Source organism: Aptenodytes forsteri, unplaced genomic scaffold, assembly GCF_000699145.1.
Source record: "Aptenodytes forsteri isolate BGI_AS27 unplaced genomic scaffold, ASM69914v1 Scaffold68, whole genome shotgun sequence".
Classification (NCBI taxonomy): Eukaryota; Metazoa; Chordata; class Aves; order Sphenisciformes; family Spheniscidae; genus Aptenodytes; species Aptenodytes forsteri.
Window position 1 is genome coordinate 3,214,903 of NW_008795382.1, and position 25,347 is coordinate 3,240,249.

The window sequence follows — 25,347 nt, forward strand, 5'->3', positions numbered from 1 at the left end:
CGGGCTGGTTTGCACCAGGTAGCTCACCAGCTCGCCCTGCTCTGAGGCTGCACCTCTGCTCTGCACCAGACTCCTCCATCGTTCCCTTTTGAATTCCCTTGACTACTTCGAGTAGCCAAGGTCAGTGTCTCTCATTGCCAAGCGGAGAGCTGGGTGCCACTGCCAGCCGTCAAGGTCTCCTCATTTCCTCTCCCAGTCTCACCCTTCACATGGAGTTTGTCATTTGCTGGAAGCAGCTTCATGTGTCCCACTGACAACTTGCTTTCCTCTTTGTTTAAGGGAGCAAAGCTCTCCGCTGCATCAAGCCAAAGCCTTTTTAATCACTTCTCTGATGATTGGAACGATGCAAAGAGCTTCATGCCTAAAATGCACCCTCGTCAAGCTCTGCTCTTGATTTCTTGCCCTCCCTGGTCTTTGTGCGTAACCTGCCAGCAGTAGGGGCTTGAATTTACTCCGTGGGAGAAGACCCTTTTTACAGCTAACTGCTTTTCACCTCCCAAAGCCTCTCTGTTCCTGCAGACCCCCTGCCGCACAAGAAATTTAAAATAAGCCCAGAGAATTTTATTTTCATCTTGGTGGGTGGGAGAAGGAGGTTGATATATTTTTCTCTCCTTTCTGGTTTTAATTATGATCAAACATTTTAGTTTGATGAAATTTCATGGAGTCCCAGGCTCACTTGGTCTTTCAAGTCTCAGCTTGGGAGGAAGGCAGCGCGTAGCTCCCTTGGTTTAAATAATCCAGCGCACATCTCCAAGCGCCTCGCTCACCAGAGAGAAAGCCGGGCCATTTTGCAGCTGATTGGCAGCTGGTGCAACATTTTGGATCACATTCAGCAACACATCCCTTGGGGCTTTTTAAATCCTATTTAGCAATTGAATTATCAGAGGCTATTACTCAGAATCAGTTAATGGCTTTCAAGTTGCCAGGACCTAAATCTAAGTGTAATACCTGTCACTGTCGAGATGTAGTACTCCTATGGCCCCATGCCAGAGCCCACGCGGGGACAGTTCCCACTCACCTGCTCTGAGCAAGATGACCTGGTCGTCCAGGGGCAGCTCGGAGAAGTGGGGGATCCTCTTGGCCCACTCCACCAGGGTGAAGAGCTGTTTGTCTGCTGCCTGGCATATGTTCGTCACCGGGTCATTGGGCTGCCAAGAAAAGGAGATTGGAAGGCTCAGAGAAGGCACAGCAAGGAGAAGAGGAGAGACTAGAGGAGTAGCTGAAGGGACTTGCTGCCTCCCTGCTGCAGGGAAGGACCCCGAAGTCGAGAGCACCCCAGAAGTGGACGTTATCAGTCACAGGGAAAGGATGTGACTTGGCTTCTCCACCACATGGTTTTAAGTAGGTTTAGCAAGCTCCAAAACAGGAACCAGGAGTGTTGAGACCCAATATCCATCACACTGACTGATGAACCAAACTAGCTCCAGCCCAGGGATGGGCAGGCTTCTGCACCCGTGCAGCACGCACGTTCCCTGTGCCAGCATCTCCCAACTCGATAAACCAGCAGCAGAGGGGGCATTACAGAAAAAATGAGAAAAACCCTGTCCTTTGAAATATTATCCAGTAACAAAAACCATCTGCTCTCAAGGAGGACAGTCAGCCTAAACACACCAAATCCCTGTTTAAAGGAACTGCTAACAGCTCAAGTGGGCTTGTGATTAGGAACTGGAAGAGCCTGTCTAACCCTGGCGAAGACAGACCTCGCTAGTACAAGTGTGTATATAGGGTTTACCTCTCTGGACAGGGATGTATGAGCCCCTCCACATATCCCACTGTAATCCCTGCTGATATCCAGCGGCTTTGATTATACGATTATTTTTCTTCCATGTCCTTAAAAGAGCAGTTTCCAAATCGAAGGAGGAGTGTTTATTTCACCCCCAGATCGCCGGGGAGGAGGAGTGTGAATTCAGCACGGCCGAGATAGAGCAGACCCCACGCCAGCATAACCTCTCCCTCCAGCAAGTCTCAGTTTCAGCAGGACACGGCCATTCCTCACTGCCAGCTGGTTGCATTACGACAAACCCCTCTCCCAGGCTGGGCAGATGAGGATCACGCTGCTCAGTCTCACTCCTGCCCTCCGGAGCCATGCCTTGGACCCCTGCCCGGTCCCCTCCGCTGTCCCCTGGCAGCGAACACAAACTCTGAGCCTCAGTGGCCAAGGTCTCCCATGCTCCAAGCTTAAAATAACCAGCGTCTGGCAAGCTCAGGGGCACCCGCCTTCGAAGTATTTTCACCTGTTGCGTGCAGAGATGGATGGGAATGGGCTCGCGTTCAGCAGTGCAGCTGAGGAGCAAGGAGCATCATTACAGGGATTTTCCCTCCTTGCTCTGCCCGGCTGCAGCAGCTCCTCAAGGAGTGCAAGGGCAGAGGAGTCTTGCTCCAAGGGAGCTGGGGCTCTTCCCTGGGGAAAGAGATGTGAACAGGGACTGGGCTTTTCCTCGGGAGAGGGAGATAAAACAGGATTTCCTCTGGACAACAGGAAAACCCTAAACTGGGTGTGAGGAGGAGCTTTGCAGGGTTAAGTGTTTCACTAGGAACACGAGGAACATCAGCGTTCAGAGGCATTTGCGGGAAGGGTGAGAAGGGACACCCTTGGCCCAGGCTATAGGAACATCACCAACTTCAAGTCATCCCAGTTTGGTCAGCAAGCTGCAGCAGCCAGGTGAGAACCCAGGCGTCCCAGCTCCCGCGGGGCGGGATGGGGATGGAGCCCTGCATGCCCCAGAGCGGGACACGACTTACGGGAGACTCCATGTTCCAGTAGAACCTGACCCACGAAGCGACAAGTGCCTGCACAGCCCCGTGAAAGGGGTATTTTAGGAAAGTTAGATGTCTTTGCCAAAGCTTTTATCAGGGGTTGCTTCTAGGCAGGTTGTCACCGTCTCTAGGACTCGCCCTGATGCAGCAAGCCGGGCTCCACATCTCCCAGCCCTGGCTGTATCACCACCGCTCTGCAGGCAGCACAAGCTGTACCCAGCCTTCAGTGCTTCATACAAAGCCTCAGCGAGGGGCCCAGCCTTTAATTACACCTCAGATGGCAGTTCCCGGAATCACCACGGTGCTTTCTGGCAGAACTTCATCACCGTAGCTTGAGAGGCAGCTAAAAGTATCATCCCTGCAGGCCGAAAGGGCTGCCTGTCTCCAGGAGGGGATCTGCAAAGTGGTGCTAGAAACCCTCCTGGTGCATGGTAAGCAAATCCCCTCCTGCAGTAAAGAGCAAGGGCACGGTGCCGGAGTGTGACAGAACGAAAGGACACGCAGGCACCTGATGCTTCTGGAAAACCGGAGCTTGGAGACATCTTCCAGAAAATGGTGACTTGAAACCAGCCGCCCAAAGGCCAATTAAGAGCTAATGGGGATAACACCTCTCAGTTACAGGCTTTGCCTTTCAGTGGCCAGGAGCCCATCCGAGGTGGTGCTTACACTGCAGGAGCCCAGCTTTGCGGCTGCCGGGGACACGGGGCAGAGGCAAACCCATCCTCGCGCCCCGTCATACTCCTCGGGGACAGGTACCCGCTGAGGGCGTACGGCCAGTGCCCAGCTCCCGAGGGGCTGGGATCACACGGGGTCTCCGGGCTTGCTGGGACACACAGCGTGGAGGAATCCTGCAGCCATGCTCATTTACAGCTTGTGGGAACCTCCCAAAGGGTTTATCCCCTTTGCCACAGTCAGAAGCCAGACAACCGTTGCAATTAGCAGCTATTTGCAGCCTCTGAAGAGCTGTTATCAGGGGCTCACCAGTGCAATTACTTCAAGTGAGTGTTTTAGTGATGGTCATCAAAACGCTAGTCTTGGCACTCCCCTACCACCCAAGGCAGGAGAGCAGATTCGGAGGGGCAGATCGCTCTGTCTTAGCTGCTTTCTGCCTGGCTCAGCGTCCTTCCCCGTCCTGTCCGTGCCACCCACAAGGATCGCACCCCACTGTACTCCCCTTTCCCCATCATGGGCTTCAAACCATGAACATACCCCATCCTCTCTGGTATCAGTCAAGGTGTCAGGATAGAGATCCCCTCCCTGGTCCCATACTCGGCCTCAGAGCAGCACGCTTTGTCAGCAACACGTTTAGATACTAGGGCTGCCAGAACAGCTCACGGGTTGCAGCCCTCCACGCCTCCCCTTTACCAGCTCTGAGGACTGTGCTGAAGCCCCACGGAAGGGTCCCACACTGTCCTCGGTGGAAGAAATCAGTGCCAGTGCCAGCCTGGCAAAGCAGAGGGACCTCCCCCAACCAGAGTTGGGACCTCTGCTCTCAAGAGCAGCCGGGGACCATGGCACAAGCTGACAGTCACAGGCATGAGAGCATCTGGGAGAGGAGGGTCTTAACTCCTACAGTACCCTACCACCTCCATCCCAGCCTGGCACAGCCCGGTGGAAACGTCCTTGCACGCACTGGAGCTCTCCAGCTCACCGGCAGCATTCAATGCAGATCGACTAAGGTGCAGGGGCGCAAATAAAAGGACCCAACATCCCAGGCTAATAGGAAACAGCTTGTGTTTTACCCCGTGTCTATTAGGGACTGAATTTGTCTGCCTTTCCATCACATGGGCTCTCTGGGGAGGGCTGGGAAGAGGGCAGCTCCTCCGTCTTCCCTTGCCTCATCCGGTGGCCTCGTCACTGCGAGCTGCTGATCTCATACATCTGCTAAACCTGCTACAAATGTCACCTCGTGGACAGAAGCTGCTTGACAATAATAGGGCATTTCAACAAGCCTCCTGCTTCTATTTAGATGCAACACACATCCTTGTTCACAGTAATGCGTGTTGAATTATGCAGGAACCAGCTTTCAATTTGCTACAAGAGGCTGAGGAGACGCAGTGCCAGACGAAGCCATTTATTTCAGCTCGCTCTCTGGGGTTTGTTTTCAAGTCAGCATAACACCGGCTACAACTCCCCTGAAGTATTTTTAATCTTGATAGCCGTCAGAGCCTCTCCGAGCCCCACGCTAACCACGGCTGAGCTGCCTCCTCCAAAAAAGCCCCTTGCAGCTTCATGGTGATGGGACCCTCCGGCTGGAGGGCATTGCTGCCTGCAGGGTGCAACTGGGCTCTCAAATGCAGGGGAGCACCATGGCCCTGTATCTGCTTCTGGAGAGTTTCCCTTAGGAATCGTCTCTGTCCTTAGCAGGAAGCCTTGTGCACTGAAAAGCCTCACTTTGCAAGCCAGCCATGAAGTGTCCTTGTAGGTAAAGGCCAAAAAGAGCATCCCATAGAGGCAAGTCAAGACTTAGACTCCTACAAGGAGCAGCCTGACTCCAAGATCTCTTGTCAAGCCCTGCCAGATAAGGTATTCCCTGCTCAATCCTCCAGCCTCGTATGAAGAAAGAGATAAAGTATTATTGTAGCAAAAAATAAATACCGCAGAGTCCCTCCACTTCCCAGAAATAGCTGCATTTCATCATCTCAGCCTCACAGACACCTAGCACAGAGCAATAGGAATTGCAGAGGGATATTTCAGCGTATGTTCCTGCTCTCCTGGGTTAGCCAGCCTGCACGCTCGCAGAGCACCAGCTGTATCTCTGTGCTCCCCTGAAGGACTGCCAGGCAGCCGGGAGATGCTCCCCACTCCAGCCTCTTCCCTCCCCAGCAGCAAGCCTGGCAATACCCTGCTGGGTATTGGGGTAATTTATACCCTCCGCAGCCCTGATGACACCTTGCAGCGGCGGTGCCCCCTCCTGCTAACAGAGCATGCCGTGGGATGGTGCGTGCCTCCCAGAAGGCATCGCTGTAAGGCAAATGAGAAATTAAACATGCGCAGCCGACCCCGGCCCCAAAAGCGCACACACAATGGCGCACGGCAGCTTATGTTTTTTCTTCTCCCTCTCCATCTCTTTGCTTTGAGACTTCCCAGTCCCTCAGTATCCCAGGGCTCCCCCGGTGTACCCGGGGTGGGGGTAATTAGCCCCACTCCTGACCCTACTGCTATATTAGTTGCTTCAATTGCAGTCCTACCTTTTAGAGGCATTCCTCTATTCCCATTACCTTCACGGGAACAGGGGCTATTGAGGAATGGGGAATGCATCCTAAATGCTGCCTAGACTGGGCAGCATGTACTTTCTCTGCGATAGGGCTCTTTATGAGGGCTTTGCATAGGGTCTGTCCTAGAAACAGAATTTCAGAGGATAGGTTGGCTCTCACATTTGGAGGTAGCTGCTTTCCAGGGAGGCTTTCTCTAAGCAAGGCTATAACCTGTTGATAAGGGAATCTCTTGGGAAAGGGACCAAGACAGTTTCCCTCATCGCAGCTTCTCACTCTTCCTATTTCCCTGTCAGCTCTCTCTTGTTTACACAAGGCCCTGTTAGAGCCCAGATGCCTCGAGCAGGCCCAGTTATAATGCCAGCTTCTGAATGGGAAAGGAACACGAAAGCAAACGTCTCGGCAAACTTCTCCAGGTTTTCTCTTCTTAGAGCCAAGCAGCTGTATAATTCTGCATCTGAAAAGTCACACCCCGATTTTACAACTCTTATCTCTTTGCACTTCAGCCGCACAGCTCTGTTTATTGGCTTGATTGGACTCTGAGCTCTTCAGAGCATGGAGTGTCTTCCTGCCTTTTAGCACTAATGGCTGTTAACTAAAATAAATCTTCTCTGTGAGCCCTTCTAATTATGCCTTACAGTATCTGTTCCCCTGCTATGGCAGTGAGACAGACAAGTACCAGTGCTGGTGGCTGCGCAGGGGCAGAGGAGTTTGCTTTCCTCATGCTTTCATCTAAGCTCACACACGGCATCTACAGCAGAGCTAAGAAGTTGCGTTTCTGAGCTCTACTTATTTCTTTTCCCGTAAGATAACCCTCTCTGACCTAGGCTCGTTGCTGTATTCGTGCTAGGTCAATCCTGAGGCCCCACAAGCTATCCCTTCTGCCCCCTGTGCCCGGGATGGGGATGGGGCCAAGGGGAGAGGTGCCTTACCGAGCTCGGCGTCAAGCCCATATTTGCTTCAATGTACGTCTCTGTCTTTGGCTCCACTGCGAGTTCAGCTTCCAAGATCTTTTCCACGGGCATGTCCTCGTTAGCGCTACTTGTTGACTCCACCTCGTTCTCATTGCGGTCCTTCCCCCGCTGCCTCTCCTCCTGGACGGCTGGAAGTGGATGGAGAAGAGACAGTGTCAGCCTAGGGCTCCCGGCCACAGTGTCACGGGCTGAGCTGGGACCCCGAAGCTCCACGGAGCTATGCGCGTTACTTAGCCATGAAAACCTAAAGCATCGTCAGTCCTTGTGACCTGTAGGAGCACACAGACATCTAGTGTCTTGCTCTCCCACCTGACCTTTCCACCAGTGTGGTCAGTGGGTCTCGGGCTTGGATAGTCCAAGGGGGTATGAGGTTTGGGAAAGCCGCCGAGCAGCCCTGGCCTGGGGGAGCTGCTCCGTGCGCACTCCCGTGGGAGCACGGCAAGGGAGGCTCCTGCTCAAACCTGGCCTTTGCCAGGAAACTCCCCTTTCTGCAGAGGGAGAAATCCTGGAAGCAAAAAGGTTAAAGACACATGATGAAAAGCAAAGGAAGCAACACGGCGAGTCACCACGGGAGAGGGAAATGGATGGGTACTGCTGCAGGAGAAGAAGAAAACAAGGAGGTGAAGTGACAGCATAAGGGAATCCTAAAGAAAAGAGAAATCAGTCAGTTTAAAGCCTAAGTCCAGAGTTCAACCATCTTCTGAGCCTGTTAGTGCTGAACTTCCATGGAGGTCATGTCATGCATCTAGTTCCCTGGTCCAGCAGTGATGCTAATGGCTGCCACAAGGCTCCGTGGCAGGACGGTGCTACCGTGGGACAGGAGCTGGGAGCAGGGATCTGCCGTCAGGTGCTCTATGCAAACCACTATCCTGTCTTTGTCTCTGGGCAATTTCTAAACAGACAGGAGAGACCTGTCCCAAATCCTGTGTGGTAGGAGTAATCTAGCCAGAAGCATGTCACATGCTGATGAGTTAACGTCTGAGCAGTACATAGATGAAAAACACTTAATAGATGCCAATAACATTATTATTAATGATCTCCCTTTGAAACCAGCACACACGCTTTCCCTAAACCTGGAAAGTAGCTTTATGCAGACAGTTACGCCGGTAACTATCTCCTTCTCAATCATCATGTTACACACCCTAAATCACACACTTTTCCACACACCGTTGTTTCCCACAGTATGTTTTAGCCCAGTCTAGCTGAGAACAGCCCAAGCAACGGGGTTTCCATCACTGGTCATGAGAGACAACTCCCTGAACTTGTCCAGCTCTTTGTTGAGGTCTGAATGAGGCATTCAGTAACGTAAAAGGCCTGCTATTTATTGACAATTATCCTAATGCTTTACCTCTCTGCTGAATTTGAAGCTGGTTATGTGATGTTAAGAGAAAGCAGCAGGGGCACAGGTATTGTTCTAGGGAAATCAGAGCTGTCTGTAACACAATAAGGCTTTTTAGGCAATCAGTGGGAGCAGCTCTATGCAAGTGCAAAAATAAAACCTAGAATATAAAACTTATTTCTTAAAAAAACCAGGAAATTAAGACACATGCTAAAAGAGTCCTATATGGACGTTGATCCCATTAACCCAGCTCCACCCCAGCACACGAAGGCCTGGGGCTGTTTTCCACTGCTCGCTCTCCCCTCCTGCAGCAGCCGCCGGTGCAGCGTTGCTGTCTGCTGCATGTCAACAGTGTTCAGACGACTTCCATGTGAAAGCTGTTATGCAAAAAGCAAGAGGTTATTTTTTGCAAACTGCTCTTAAGTTTATGGGCTGCAGAGGCTCCCGAGGCCCACGCAACGTTTTCTGCTTGGTCTGCCAGAGCCAGGTAAGCTGCTGCTGTCAGAGCTCAGATTTGTGTCGTGGCTTTTGTCCATCTGGCTCTTGTCTGGCACGGATTCTTCTCTTCAGTTTTTCAGGCCAACATAAAATCCTGCTTAAATTTCTCCCCCCACCGCTACTCCTGCTTTCTCAGTCATCAAAAGGCTAGAAATTTTTGCTTAATGCCAACCCTTCTTCAACAGCACAGATGCACCAAAACTCCTTTGGGCACATTAGAAGAGATAAAACACCTACTAAATAACAGAAAAGCCTAAGAGAAAGGCAAACCCTCAACAAATGGGATTTTATAAAATGACTTAAATGCCAAAGACCTGATGCACAGTTGCAGCAGGTCTCAAGGATAAAGGTGCAAAGTGTGGTTCCTTGCTCTGAGATCAACCACCTCCAGGGCTGGGGCCACTGCACCGGGAAGGGGTGTTAGTCCAAAAAACACATCCTCTTGCTCAGCCGCCAGTGACTTAGCTGGACACTGGGGTTTGTGGGAAAGCATTGCAGAGGTCTGGGGAGACAGCGGCTACTTAAAGCCTTAAATCTGCAAATCTCAACCTCATCAAAACCAACAGTCACATTCTTGGGGGTGAAGAATCAGATACACTTGAAGGGTTATAGGAGAGTGAATCTTACAGGTCATCACGACAGCATTTGCTAGCGATTAGGCTGAATCTAGCTGATATAAACGAGATGGAAGAGACAGATGGAAAGAGATTATACATATAAGTAGTTATTTCTATTGATCTGTGCTTTGAGCTGCTACACCAGAAAGTTGGTGCTGCTGCTCGCTGCGGAGCTGGTCAGCAGAAAGCTGACTCATCCCAGCCTGCTCAGCCCCACACAAAGCCCTTGACGCTCGCCCCTGCCCAGCTGGCTGCCAGCAGCAATGACACACCAGGCAGAGCAGATGGCGTATTCTCACCGAGTATGTCAGGTCCAAAGATAAACCAAGCCCTTGCCAGGGAGAGCCTTACCTGCTTTGCTACCCCCGTGTTTCCAAGACCAGACAGCCCTCTCCAAAGCCAGGACAAGCCTGGCATCACTTTGCGATCCCCCGGGCAGCTTGGATGACCTCCATCCATCCCCTGTCCCTGGCTCTCTGGGCTGCAGGAAAGCAATGACCGCTTCCCAACACTGAGCTCAGAGACGCCGTTATCCTCACTAACCCCTAAGAAGCTGCTTCACGCACAGGTCTTCACCAAGGTGTGCATCTGCAGGATGAGGTGACTGTACTACGTGAAGTTCAGTTGCTGCTTCCTCGCAGGACTCGCGTTACCAGGCATTTATGAACCCGACCTGTTCCTCACTTGGAAACGATGCAGGACACCTGCCCAGCCCTGGTTGTAGGATGTAGCTTTCGGGGATGCCTGCGAGGCAGCGACTCCTCTAGACATTGACTCAGTTGTAGATGCTATTTTCTCTCCCTACAGTCAGCTCGAGGAATGAAGCGGGAACAGCTTCATTCTTCATGTGAGCAACAGGTTTGCTCCTGCAACAGTTCTGTGCCCAGCCTCGGGGTACAGTTGCCCTCTGATGATCATCTTACAGTCACTTCATTCTTCCAGGTGTGGCACTCCCAAAGTCCCTCTTCAGGATCCAGAGGTTGAATTCATTTCAAATCTAGCGTCCCCACTTTCCCAGTTTCAGATTCACCCTGAAGCATCATACAGCTCCAGGCGTGGCAAGCCCAACACGTCCTGAAAGGCGCGGGGATTTGCCATCGGCATTCAAGACTTGTACTCTGTGGGTTCCAAGACTTGGACTTCCCTGCAGATGCAGCCATCCTTGCAGCCTGTGCTTCAGAAACTCAGCAGAACCGAGAGGACATCCAAGGTGCAAGGAGCAGGCAACAGTGTCTAAGAGCTGCCAGTCATACAGCTTCTTAGCAGAGTCCTCCATGTCTCTGATCTCCACTGGCATAAGCCCAGTGGTAGATGTCTGCAATTTACTGCAATCAGCATTTCCCCAGACCTGCTGAGGACCTGACAAGCTGGTGCTCCTTCTTAGCAGAGATGCTGAGGGACACATCGCCATTTCAGAAAAGATTGGGGACTGTGTTTCTTGAGATGTAGGAAAAATAGCAGGTGGGGTAAGGGGAAGGAAAGAAGGAGCAAGTATTCAAGCAAATCAGCTTTTTTTTTTTTTTTTAAATCATGCAATATGAGATGTTTGCGTGAAGGAAAATCTTCAGTAGTGAAGAGACCTCCACCATAAAAACCTAGGACCTTATCTCTGGAGTCCACTCCCCACTCCCACTGGGGATTAGACAAATAAACCATGGTGGAGATGACAAAAATACATTTTTCAAATGGATTTGGTTTGGGAGCTGGGTTTCTTTGTGGCTTTGTTTTTTATTTATCTTTTAAAAAAGAGAAATACAAACGTGGTAGCTGCATGGCAGCTTGTTTGGTAATATTGAAATGGGAATACCTTGTTCTTCTTGGCTTCCCAGAAGTCTTGTGGGCCGGGATGGATGGTGCTCCATCCCTGTAACACAGTAAAATTTAGAAACAAAGATCATTATATCATTTGGTTCTTGTTGCTTCTGCTGGATTTTTCTCTTCCTTTCATGTAAGTTGTAAACTCACAGGCTAAAGACAGAAAAACAGAGGGGTTCTGTGACTGGCTCCTCCAACCCAAATTCTCCCTTGTGGCACAATCAATGTATATTTAAGAAAAAATAAATATTCTCAACTCTAGAGAGGCCACAAGATGCTTCTCCCTCCTGTCTCACACGTGATGCTTCACAGGATTAGCAAGGACAGGACACAGCGTGGCAATTCAGGGGAGCTGGTTCTGCTGCTAGCTCCCTTCTCCTGCTCATCATCGATGGCCCCCTCTGCACTGCACCCTTCTGCTTAGCTGGGTGGGTAAGGAGACATCCAGCTTCTGTTCAAGAGGACCTTGGGAAGAGGATTAAACTAGAGAGTGCCTGTGATAACAAGGCACTTGACAGCATGACCTACGAGGACCTTTCCAAACCTCAGTTGGGCTCTCTTGCTCTTACTGCAATAAGATGGTGATAATGAGGTGAAGGGCTGGAGGACACATCCCCGCTGCTGCCGGCTGAGCTGCCGCGCACCAGGAGGAGGGAAGGGCTGGCAAGGGCTCTGCAAGACGAGCGTGACCCTCCCGTCTCCCATCACACTCAATTACTGCCTCAGCAGATGGGCTCATCTAGACAAACTATGGGGCTTGTCTCGGATGGATGCGGGGAAGCCATCGAGAGGAGCCCATGCCCTTGTCCTTCCACCTCACCGCTCAGGCCGTAGGTGTTAGACAAGATCCACTCTTAGGACCACGCTGTTCCCAACGATGCTGATTTTTCTGGTCATGAGGGTGGCACAGCATTTAATCAACACTGTGGGTCTATTCATCTTAAATGTCGGAGGCGAGCCAGGCACATTGCTTGCTGCAACCCAGAAAACACTCTCCCGCGAGGCAAAGCAGTCCCAAGCTGTCGTTACACCAGCCCTGTCTGCCGCGCCGTGTTTCCAGAGATGAGCTTCCCCGCGCTCTCCTCTGTGTTGATGGCTGCACCAATGCTTTTATTTTTCTTCAAGGAGACTCGTATGGTTGAGAGGTTTTCTAGTCTGATTTTCTTAACATAAGGGAAGCATTTAAACCTTGCAATCCACTTGAGGAGAAAAAAAGATGTTGTAGTCAAAGAGCTCTGAGAGGCAGCCCCACCTCCTCCAGCTATGTCTCAGCCGAGCCAAGGACAGAAGCCTGTGTTTTCCATGGCACCTGATGAAGAGGCTCTCATGTTATTCTGCTTGATTTGGCCTGTACTTGCCTAAGGCTGGTTGCTGTCATTTTTCATCTCGAGCTTCTCCAGCCCATCTGCACTTCCCCAGGCCACGGTACAGAAAGATACGGAGCCCCATGTGTCAAGACCGCTTCTTGGTGACCTCTCTCTCTTTAAGAACCAAAATGTCTTGTCCCATGGATTGCAGATGAGTGTCAAGACCGCTTCTTGGTGACCTCTCTCTCTTTAAGAACCAAAATGTCTTGTCCCACGGATTGCAGATGAGCCTCAGCTGCCCGCGTGCAAGGGCTGATGTGCAAAAATGCCGGCTCCATCCTCTGCCGGTGTGCACATCAACACTGGATGCCTTGCCTTTGCTCGTGGTGCAGCATCTGATGGCTAAATAAGCAGGTTTGAGTCCACTGCAAAGTGAGCAACCAACCTAGCTCCGGTGCCCAAACCAACCAGCGCGGGTGGCTGCGGTTGAGTAATGAACTTTCCAGCTGCTGGAGAAGAACAAGCTGCTTGCTGAGGCTCTGGGGAGGACTTGGAGGACACTGTTGAGAAACCACTGCAGCATCTCCAACTCCTGCCACTTCATCACAAGCCTCGTGATGAACGTTGCTAAGTCCCTGCTCTTTGAGCCGTATGAACACCCCAGAATCCCAATCCTCCGGCAAAAGTTCTTTCCGTTTTAAGCCTTGGGCTCGTGGAGAGAAACCTGATGCTGTGATCTGCAGACTAATTAGATTTAAAAAAAAGAAAGATGTCAAGAGCATGCTCTGTTTTTAAAGCCTGGTCATAGATGCAATGCGGGCCCTTGCAGCCGGATCCCCCACGCCGCGGCACGGCCATCCGCCACGGGCACTGCCACGCTCAGCGGGCACCGCGCTTATGTGCCGGAGGAATGTTAACGAGGGGAGGAAGAGGCACAAAGGGGACAGGATTTTCCACCAAGGCAAAGGCGTTTCTGAGAGCCCCCGTGGGCAGGAGCATCGCAGGCTTGTTTGTTTGCTGGGAGAGATGTGGAGGCTACGGCGGCTCCCAGTTACCACTTACACAGCATTAATACAGATGAGCGCTTGTTTCTGAGACGAAAATCCATCCTTCCAGGAACAATAGCGTGGATGACTGGCTGGGGTTTGTTTCTTTTCGTGGGGGAGGAGGGGGAAGGATAATTCACTCTCACCAAAAATGGACTGAACGGGGTTTTCTCTGGGGGACAGATCCAGCGTCTGGAGTCCGTGGGCACGGGGAGCCCAGCACCGCGGGTGGCAGGCACCGACGCTCAGCCCCGTTCTTGGGCAGTGCGAAAGCCGTGGGCGAACAGAAGATGCACTTTTTGGCCTTGGCTCTCCCGTTCTTCTTAGCACGCTCCGATCCTTTCCCGCCTTCGTCCCTTTTGCTCCTTGCCATTCCCCGGCAGATGCAGGGATTCACAAAGCAAACAGGGATGATGATGCTTTCCAGACCGCTCCAACCTGGATGCATTTTGGGGACATGCCCCTGCATCGCCAGGGCACAGCACCCTCCTCCTGGAGAGCCCAGAGGCTCTGGTGGCCTCCGAGACCCAAACCTGCTCAGTCTTCTCTGAGCCTACAAGTGGGTGGCTGCTTTATTTATGAAGTGCTGGGTGGAGGGTTACTGGGGATTTGTGTCTCACTAGCGGTGGAATTTATTAGGCTCTGCTGCCTCTTTATGAAGCTACAACTTAGCCGTGTATCATCGGCATCCTGAAGCGCTTATGCCTGAGGTACCTGTTTATATCGAAAATGCCACGATAGCTGAGGAAACTAATTCAGACAGTGTTTCTTCTGCTTTGCTTTTGTGTGCCTCCTTTTTTTTCAAAGATGCAGCTTTCTACTACTGCAAACAGCCTCAAAAGCCGAGATACAAGAAATAAATGGTGTTTTTTTCTCCAACATTTTTTTAAGACAGGCAAAATACTGCCGTGATGTTAAAAAAATGTAACTTCAGTGAAATGGAGTGTTAAAAAGTGGATTGAAACCTTTGCATGCAGTCAATCCACACGGGGAACGGCTCTGGAAAACAAAAGCAAAAATCACTAGCTCACTTCACTCTCAAAAGCCGACACTGCGAAGTATAAGCAAACAGCAGCATTGCTAAAGCACTGAGAGAAAATCATAAACCAAACCCTTTTTCTCAACCTAAGAGTATCCTTAAAACCAAAAAACAAACCCAGCATCATTTAACCAGCTGGTTTAAAGAGCAGCACTTTAAAAGGATATAAGAAACAAGCTCATTAAGCTGAAAGACATTTTCCATTCCAAAATTACTACTAAAAATAACTGTGCTCTTGAACTCTGCCCCTTCACTGGGGTATGGCCACTTGCCTGCTTTTACATTCACTTGGACAGCGAGTTGGAGACCTGAATTCCTGCTCTTTCTCCCCAGACTCCTCTTGCTCCTGTTGGTCCCGAGAGATGCTCCGGGAGCCGGGATGGCTCTGGGGGGTGCAGGGGGGCTGCACAGCCATGGCAGGGGGATCAGGCACAACTCAACGACTGCCGTGTTAGTGCAGGAGCTGAGCTCCGAGTCACTCTGGGTTAAAACACGGAGAAACTTCGGTCCCTCTGGACTAAGTGATTTATCTGAGCAGCTCCCTGGAGACATGCGGAGGTCTCCGAGCTGCAGACTAGAGTTGCTCCCCACAACACTGCAAGTCAACCCCCCCCCAGGTTAAATCCCTCAGCTCGACGGCAGTGCAAGCGAGAGGGGAAAAACCAACCCACAAACACAGGGGAAGAGCAAGAATTATCTCAAGCTGTGAAGTTTAATGAAGTCTTGGAGTCAGAGAGCAGGCATGCAACCGGACAGAAGATGTCCTGGATCCTCAGAGCACGACTCTGGATCGTGTCACGGCAGCTGACAGAGGCAAGCTGCAGCTGTGCTGTACCCAGGCCACTGCTGTTACGGTATCTGCGCCTGGATTTCGGAACGATCTTGGGGGTCAGTTATGCAGCCTGAGCCGCAGCCGCTGGGGGATGACAGCCTTCTGGTCTCCAGATGGGCTAAGAGCTTCCTGGAGGAGATGCATCAACATTCATTTCACCCGGTCGGCATCAAACGCCGCTGTCAGTGCTCCGCAGCGCGCTCGGGCTGCAGGCTTCAGCTCGGCAAGTGGTAGCCCTGTTAACAAACTGGGCAGCCCAGCAGGTCCAATGTAGACAGCCTGGCTCACGCAAGGAGCCGCTCATGTCCGGAGGCAGTGCTGGGGGAAGGAGAGGCGGGAGACGGAGCGGGGCCGGGCTGTGTCGGTTCCCAACGTCTGCTCCCTGTGAGCCGTCCAAGGGCGGCCAGCGGGAGCATGAGAAAGGGCTGCTCGCTGGTATTTCCTGCTCGCTGTGCGATCCGGCGGCGTTGCCAGCAATGGTGGGGCCGGGACCTCGTCACACGACATAGCGACGCGCTGCAACGCGAGGCCGTGGAGTTTGTAGTCTCCGATGACCCCCTTCACCTCTGAAGTTAACCCCAGCTAACGGCATCGCACGCAAGACGCCTTTATCCCAAGACCCTCAGTGTTTACTCCCACCTCTTCACAAGACCTCTGCCCCTCTAACTCAAAGGCAGTTTCCACTTTTTCCCTTTAAAATATAAGGCTGCTGATACACAGACACCTTAGACCCTAATGAGTAACAGATCAAGCAGAGAGAGTTACGCTTCTGGATGCAAACAGCCACCCCCACAATAATAATCCCTGCATTAGTCAAGATCCCTGATGGTAATCTTAATTTTGTTGACTATCCGGTATTTAGTGGGAGACAGAGTACAAAAACCAAAGCCTCACACAGCTGGCAGTAATTCATAGGGGAAAAATGCTCCCAGTTGCTTATTTATTATAGCTGCAATACCTCAGAGCCCATGAGGCTCATTCACCGTGGACATGGCATCAGGATCTGTCTTAAATGTTTTTAACAGGGAGCAGCAAGAAGAGATGCACACGCTAGAAGGAATCTTCTGCTTCTGCAGGCTTTCACCCCTTTAAGCCAAGATCCCCGAGACCTGATTGCAAAATCAAAGCCTCGTAGCCCTGAAGCAATCCCCCATCCTTCCAGCAGTACCCCACGGCCACCCCCTGCCTCCCTCCTCCATGGGTACACTGCCTCATCTGCCCTGGCCAGGCTCCTTCCCGGAGCACATGGTCAAGGTCCATCCCTCCACGTCTGCTCTTGGCATGTTCACCTGGAGATTCCCCAGGTGTCGGGATCAAACCCTTCCAGAGCTCCATCAGCTGCCCAAGAGGCCCTGGTGCCTCTACTCCTTTAAGCCAACTTCTTAGCTATGTAACAGAGCCTTTTCCTTTTACCCTTCTGGCACAGGTTTTTGGGTACAAACGTGGCCCTCACCCCTCTTCTTCCCAGCATCACTCTGCAGGTCGCAGCACTGCTCACCACCAAGCAGGATGCCTTATTCTCTCACCAGAGCTATAGCACTTAGTTTAGAGGGTTTTACTGTACTTCCATGACATATAAATACCTTTGGTCTACAGGAGAGAGATTTCCCCAGCAGGAATCTGCTATGCCTTTATGTAGCTATAAATTAGGTCTCCAGAGCAAGATATTTTTTAGGGAAATGAGGTCCATTACCCTGGCTCTGCTACTTAAAAGATGCAACAGTTTACACTAGAGGATAAAAAGCCAGCTATGTTGTAAGTGAGTATTTAGGCAAAAGGAATAAGCAATGCAGGATTTAGCCCAAAACTGTTCCCCAAAACAGAGGTGGTGTGGAGGCAGCGGGACTGGTGTAAGGACAAGGACAAGGCTCGTGGCTGGGAAAGTGGATGGGCAGCAGCGGTGAGGTGGGATGGATGCAATGGGAAGGAGTTGTTTTGTTGACAAATCAGGTGGACATCACGCGTGAAACTCAAAGCCATGGCTTAGCAAGATCCAACTTCTCACTTTCAGGTCTAGGACAACACTAGGACATCTCCAAAGCTGCCATGAGACACTGTGAATTTTTAGGTTTCTAACAAGAGAGAGCTTTATCTGGGGACCAGGGGAGTTATTCCAGCTTTCCCTACATGGGGATTATACCCCAAACATCTACTGACTGCCGATGCACCGGCTTTCTGCCCTTCTCTGAAGCTCTCCTCATGCAACGCCAGCATCAGAAGATCAGCCAGCACCGCCTGAGTGCAATTCTAGAGTTACAAAGATCCCATCTGTCACACTTTTAAATAATTGGCTGATCGTTATGAATTCATTTGGTATTCATTGTGATAATGTTAATCAAGACGAATTAATAGAGTCCTCATACTGTACGCGCTCCCTGGGGAATTCCACCACCATTTAGAAATTAATTAATGGACCTATAATTTTAGTGGTGCTGCCCATGCAATCACCGTTAACGGTAGGCATGAAGCAGGTACCCGATCACAGGACGTCAGCGCAGGCTACAGAGTTAAAGCATTACTGGTGAAGTTCCCCTCCCTACAGCCATTGGCTGAGATGTTCTAGGGGTCTGAAAGGAAAAGTGGGTCTCCAGCTGCCGGTGCAAGGCTCCAGAGGCAACGCCAGGGTAATGGGATGCTCCACATCTATCTACACCTGCATTTCTCTCCTGAGAAGCAAGTGCTGCTGCTGAACACACAGGAGACTTCTTGGCTTCTTTTTAGTCACCCGAGTCTCCCAGGGCTGGAGATTAGACTTTCCTCCCTCCGTTTCCTCCTCCTGCCACACATCTCCTGCGGGATCCAGCACGCTCCATGGTTCTGCCCATCTGCAAAGCAGCCAGGGCAATGCCAGCCCCTCGCACATGAAGCACCGTGCCTGCACTGTATCGCTCATCTTTAGAGGCATTTTCTGAATGTCTCAATCTCTCCATTTAAGCCTAGAGGTTTTTCTCTTTCCCCCCAAGCTGGAAATGATGCAAACAGGACGAGACAGACAGGAGAGAGGAAAGGGCAGAGGATGAGGAGTTGGGAGACCTTGCAACCGCTCTGTGGTGATGCTCCAAGGAGCAGCTTTTCTTTGTCACAGAGAAACCCTCTATCAAACGTGTATTGTTTTGGGTGAGTGTGGGGAAGGGGCCATGAGCACCCCAAGCTCTGCCTGGTGGTGTTCCTTGGAAGTTCCAGCTGTGCATTGTGTTTCTATCAAAAGCAACACATTATCATCTCTTCCACTCCTTCCAACCACATGCTCTCTCCAACTAGGTTTCTGCCTACAGCCGCTTCTGGCAGAGCCGCTGCCTCCTGTGCAACCCAGCCTTGCTTGGGCCAGAAAGCTTCGTTTCCGAGCACCGAAGGTGTTACCGTAAGTCGGCAGATGAATCAGCATGTAAATCACCCCAATGCGCTAACAAGCACCCCAACGGCGAGGTTTTTGGTATCTTTCCATCTGTCGCTAAATTCCCAACACTTTTACCCTTAAACAGTTTTACAAATCCTGATGCCATTACAACAAATATTCAAAGGTAATTATAAAATTATAATTACCAAATAACTATATATGTATTATATTTTATATATTTAGCAATATTAGTGTGTATATATATATAGGGCTAGCCCGTTATATAACCAAACAAAGTCTAACCTCAAAAGTAATTACCGACAAAGTCTAACCCAGCAATAGCTTTTGCTTATGACTTACAGGCAGACACCTAGGCTTCCAAATGCGCAACGGGTACCCTTCTCAGCCCCAACCCTGCGTAGCTTTTGCTGTGCCTTACAGGCAGGCTTTTCAACTGCAAAATACTCGGAGGTAGCTACCGACAAAGTCCAACCCAGCAATAGCTTTCGCTTATGACTTACAGGCAGACACCTAGGCTTCCAACTGCAAAACGGGTACCCTTTTAGCCCCAATCTTACAGGCAGGCAGGCTTTTTCAACTGCAAAATATTTGCCTTACAGGCAGGCTTTTCAACTGCAAAATACTCGGAGGTAGCTACCGACAAAGTCCAACCCAGCAATAGCTTTCGCTTATGACTTACAGGCAGACACCTAGGCTTCCAACTGCAAAACGGGTACCCTTTTAGCCCCAATCTTACAGGCAGGCAGGCTTTTTCAACTGCAAAATATTCAAGTTTTGAAAGAATGCCTTAATACTTACAAAACAGTGTTCTTTGCTCAGGGGCTCTTTGGTCCGGGGATCAGAAGGAATCCTCTCTGAGAATCCCTCGGTGCCGGCTGAGGTTCTGCGATCCCAGGATCTGTCAAGGCTCAAGAGCAGTGTCCCGTCTGGGTCGCCAAAATCTGTTACCGTAAGTCGGCAGATGAAGAACTCTCTAAGACTCAGTTGGAGTTTTAGAAAGCAGGCATTCTTTATTGCGGCACCGGGTGCTAGGTGGAATTTCCACAAATCAAGCACACCTATGTTGAGATCACCGTTACAGTTATACACAAAAATTACAAGGTAGTACACTCCCAGTTACAATGATTGGTTAGTGATTTACATATAATTATAATATCTGTTGTGTCATTCTCTTCTGTTACTACGCTTGCGCAGGGGAAGGGTCTTCACCTGGGCAAGGGTCTTCTTGACCTGTGGGTGTGTTTTTCAGTATTATAATGAAGGCAGTTCACTTCAGGACACCTCAAAACGTAACGCTACATAGAGGCTAACTTCTTAAGTCAAGATGTTCTTATCGTTGCTTATTTCACAAACAAACACAAAATATAGAAAGATTCAGTAAAACTTCAGATAATCTTCAACAAAGGGTTAAGCTCTGCAGGGCCGGGGAGGTCCCCTGGGTGCCCTCACCTCCCAGCCCGCTGCAATCCCCCCACACCTCGAGCAGAGACGGCTTAGACATCTGAAGACTCTGAGCGTCGTGGGTCCTTAGGTAACCCCGTAAATTGAGCGTGGCAGGGTCTGCTCAACACTCAACGCAGCTCCGGTGCTGCCCTATTTAATCAATGCTCCAGACAAGACTAAGTGCTCTTCAAAGAGACCCGGGCTGAACCGCTGCTCAACGCAACCAGAGCGACTCGGCAGAGGGATGGGTTTATTGGCTGGTCAGGGAGGCAAGTGTGGCTCTGAAAATGTAAGGGGAGAAGGCAGCAGAGAACTGAGCAGCACCACGGGGTCATTTTCACATCGTGTCTGGTAAAAGCCTGTTCTGCCAGGAGTTTAAAACAGACGCAGTCAGCATTTAAAAAGAGCATTTAGAAGAGGCACTGCCAGGGAGTTTTAGATCCTAAATTTAAATTCCAGTAAGGGGAGAGAGATCTTTTACGAGCCTGAATTTCTTTCTTCTTCCCAACGAGAAAAAAAAGCCAGTACTGCTACTGCTAGGGAATGCTACTGAGTTAGAGCAGCCGGAGCTCGGCGCTGGTGCCCAAGCAGCAGACTCCGACGAGAAGGACGATAATTCACTGAGTCTCCCTGCCCGTCCTGAGCGAGGTGTGCACTACAAACAGCGCGCAGCTGGGACACGCGCAGGAGCCTCTCACCTCCCCGGCAGCACGGTGATTAGTAACCAGCGAATTAAACGTGATCTTTACCTTGCCAATGTCCCCTAATCAGCTCCAGTTCTCCAGGATGCGACATCCCGTGTTGCACGGAGAAAGAAGGGCCAGGCCAGGTGGCAGCATTTGTCACCCGAAATGCACTCAGCCCCGACAGCTTTCGCACCTCTGTTTGATGGGGCTCTGCAGGGAAAGGGAAGAGCTCGGTCTATTTGCCATCGCTGCTCCCAACATGCGGCAGCCGGTGCGAAATGGGGAGTGCAAGTTCCAGGGCAGCAAATGACCTCGCGAGCGCTGTCTGCTTTCATTGCCCCCCTGCTCCCCGGTGCTGTGCTTGGTGCCTCTGGGCGCTGGCTCATTTACTAATGCGCAACCATCCATCATTGGGGTACCATTCTGGGGCTTAGCGCTGTTTTAGAGCCCATAAGGGGCCCCGGCTGTGGCGCAAAAGCAAAATATAAATGAGACACACACGTTTTTGGCACCCCGGCGCCCGCAGTCCTTGGCAAGGCTCATGCTGGCTCTGGTGCACATGGTGCTGCCAGGTTGCCAACAGGCAGGAGCCTGCTGGAAGCCTCCTAACAAAGGAAAGGTACCTGCAGCACCCATGGGTGCTCGGGCCAGGCTCTCTCTGACTTACCTTCTCGCTTCATCCCCATCGCAAGACACTTCTGATAGCGGCAGTACTGGCAGCGGTTGCGCTGGCGCTTGTCGCTGGCGCTTGTCGATCAAGCAGTCCTTGTTGTCGCGGCAGGTGTAGGTGAGGTCTTTCCGCACCGTGCGCTTGAAGAAGCCTTTGCAGCCCTCACAGCTGTAAACCCCGTAATGTTTACCTGAGGAGGGATGCAACTCGGGTTAAAAGGACTCACTGAGTGTCCCAGGTTCCCCTAGCTCCACCCTTTGCTCTCCCTCCCCACAAAGACCATCAGCTCCTCCCAGGGCCTCTCCCAGCCGTGTCTGGGGGAAGCAGAGGTTTCTCGGAGCTGTGAGCAGGAGCTAAAGAGCAGTGGCTTTGCCTTGACTTGACTTCCATAAAATCAGGATGCCCTCCATGGGCTACAACCTGACTTTTATTACCATTGCTTAGCCATACATCAGGGGAGAGGCAGCACAGCAGTGAAACAGGGGGTGCCCCCTGTACCCCCCGTGACCCATCCGGACTCCCCACGCTGGACACACGACCCAGCCTGTTCTGCACCACGTGCCCACCCTCCTCTTCCAGCCTAGAGCCCGACAGGCGCAGGAGGTGTCCCTAAGGACCTCACAAACTAGGCGACCAGAGCACTTATGGAGCAAAAAGCTTTTAAAACAGCATGAGAATAAAGGGAGCACATCTTTATCTCCCATGAGCGGAGAGACTCCATGAAGCTCATCTTTTTATCTGGCGCTATGTGACAATACCACTACGGATCAAAGGATGGGTAGAGAGAACGACACTCACTAATACCTTGTCTTCAGACGGGCTGCGCTGCTCAGGGCTGAGGCTGTAACACCGCTGCTAAGCAGAGACCTGGGGTCCCCTGGCTCAGGTCAGAGCCTGCCCCAGACCAGACGGGCTGGGGGAGGCTGGTCAATAAGGGACTTTTCACCCCCTCCTCTGAGGGCACGGGCGGCTCCTCTCCCAGTGGAGAGTCCCCGCCTGTGCTCGCTGCGCTGTAGGGACCCGGGTGTTACCGTAAGTCGGCAGATGATGAACTCTCTAAGACTCAATTTGGAGTTTTGGAAAGCAGGCATTCTTTAGCGCGGCGCCGGGTGCAAGGTGGAATTTCCACAAATCAAGCACACCTATGCCGAGATCACCGTTACGTTTATACACAAGAATTACAGGGTAGTACACTCCCAGTTACAATGATTGGTTAGTGATTTACATACAATTATAGTATCGGTTGTGTCATTCTCTTCTGTTACTACGCTTGCGCAGGGGAAGGGTCTTCACCTGGGCAAGGGTCGTCTTGACCTGTGGGTATGTCTTTTAATATTATAATGAAGGCAGTTCACTTCAGGATACCTTAAAAGTAGGTTTTGTTGCCAAGTTGGCCAGATACACATCTACCTTGCCAGGTTGTCAAATAACTCATCCCATATACAATAGAACCCAGGTGCTCTGGTTATGGTCTAGAGGGTCCAGAGAATAGGGACTTCAAGCAACACAGCCTCGGCTAACAAGTAACACAGCAACCCGTACGTAACGCTAACATAGAGGCTAACTTCTTAAATCAAGATGTTCTTATAGTTGCTTATTTCACAAATAAACACACGAAATATAAAAAGATTCAGTAAAACTTAAGATAATCTTCAACACGGGGAGCCATGCAAACCCTCACCACGCTCTCCCAGGGCATCCCCACGCCGCTGTGAGCCCCTCCCCGGGCAGGCGCCAGCCTTACCTGAAGATCTGTCCCCGCAGATGGCACATATGTGCTTGGTGAAGGAGGCCATCGTTCCTGAGGGATGTGCTGGCACTTTGAGGACTCCATTGAGCCCCAGGGGTGGCTTAATGTCCTCTGAGCTGCTGACGGGGTTCATGGGCGAGTTGAGCTGTTGAGACAGAAGCACAGTGCTCAGCGAGGAGCCGGGGTGTGCAGGGCTGAGCCAGCTCCACAGCAGGGTTTGCCCATGCACTCAGACATGGGGCAGGGGAGTCAAGCAGGGGACAAGCTTCCAATGGGGACATGCACCGCTTAAAACACCCGCCCACAAAGCTGAACCACGAAGAGGATTTGGGCACGTGTGTCCAGTGACCAAAGGCACAAGCGCTCATCTGCTGCCCTGGCATAAAAGCCGGTGTGGCGCTGAGCTGGCAGCAGGATGCCACCAGGTCTCGCTGATGGCACCGGGTCAGAAGGAGCAAGGACACAGCCGGTCCCCCGTGCACCACCAGGAGCCACGCAGGGCTGACACCGCCTGCCCCACGAAGGACGCTCCTGCATGATTTAAGGGGAAGGCGAGTTCCTCCCGCACTGCCAGACCCCCGCCCACAGCACAGCCATGGCACAGCCACGGCAAAGCCCCCATGGCCAGGCGCTCGCAAGACACCCCGGCTTCACGCCGCCTCGGGATGCAGAGCAGGGAAGATGATTTGCAGCGACGGTTCGTGGGAGAGCTGCTGGCTGGGAGCGAGTGCTTGCACGGATGATGAAGGCCAGGACACTCGCGCTTTAGCTCTGCAATTTATAGACATCCTTTTAGCATTATCTCTCCAAAGGAAAGCTTCACAGCAAATAAATAGATCCCAGATGCAACAGGGCCTGGCTTTCCAGAGCTGGCTTGGGTGGGACACTTCTCTGCAACTTCCAGCCTTCCAGCAGCCTGTCCACACGCCTCTCCTTCCCTCCCTGGTGAGCTCGGTCCCCAACAGTCGGTGAAGAAAGCGGAGAATTGGGTGGAAGCTGGGTGCTGGCATAGCCCCATGGCACTGGTATGGAGTGAAGGATTCCTGAGTTGATTCACACATCGCACTGTGCAGCAGGGCAGGGCTGTTATTCCCTCATGTACAGAGAGAAACTGAGGCATGGAGATGTAGGACCGACCCGTCTTGATAAGGGAGACAAGCTCACAGCAACCCTGCCCAGCCCCAGGCAGGTTCAAGGAGGTCCGAGGGTGGATGGGGGAGCCAGGCTCGGTCAGCTCAGGACGCAGCGCTTGGCCAGGACTGCTGCGGCTGTCCTCCTGGGGACCAGCCTGCCAGGGACTGTTGCAGAGCCTCCGTCCCTGCCAACATCTAAATCCAGGTTGGATACGCAGGATTTGTGCTTCAGTTTGTTGTGTTTCTCTACCCTAATAGAGGTACTCAGCAATCGCACCTACCACAAATTAATTCAGGGCAGTCCCAGGGCTTGTGATCTGTCAATTAGAGCAGCGCAGCCGTTCCTCTGGCTTTAAAGTCTCCAGGCTGGTGGGGAACATTTGGCAGGCAGATGACTAATAATCGCAGACCAGCGCAAGGTAAACCCACCTTGGACAAAAGTGATGGGTCTGCCTTCCTCTCCCACCCTGCCTGTGCCAGCTGATGAATCAAAGGCAGCCGGGACCCGGTGCCACCGAGGGATACGCTCCTGAGCTTTAGCTGCTGTTCGGTTATGTTGCAATAGGGCAGAGAGGGGAGGGACGAGCGGGTCCCCAGGTAGGAGCATCTCTCTTTGGGATCTGTGGGTCCCCAGGCACTGACCCTGTCCCTGTGCTACCCTGTGAGCAGGGGCTGCCGGCACTGCGGTGGCACATCCCTCCATGGCTTCGGGGTCACCAGCTCCAGCAATTCCTCCCAGTGCACTTTCTGGGAAACGGAGCCATCTCCCAGGTGCAGCTGGTGGCTATGGCTCGTGTCGCGCTGCGTCACCGGCCGCTGCCACATGGGAGTGAGGGCAGAGGCCGTTGGCTGCCTGCTGAAGATAAGC

General features: G+C 51.8%; 1 protein-coding gene across 1 annotated transcript in view; it reads right to left on the minus strand.

Annotated features, from left to right (window-relative positions):
- RXRA (retinoid X receptor alpha) overlaps positions 1-25,347 on the minus strand; it is a 127,734-nt gene that overhangs the window by 11,363 nt on the left and 91,024 nt on the right. The window contains 5 exon segments of the mRNA XM_009280637.1: positions 1,019-1,148; positions 6,905-7,074; positions 21,594-21,666; positions 21,668-21,786; positions 23,341-23,491. Of these exon segments, the coding sequence (XP_009278912.1) occupies positions 1,019-1,148; positions 6,905-7,074; positions 21,594-21,666; positions 21,668-21,786; positions 23,341-23,491 (643 nt within the window).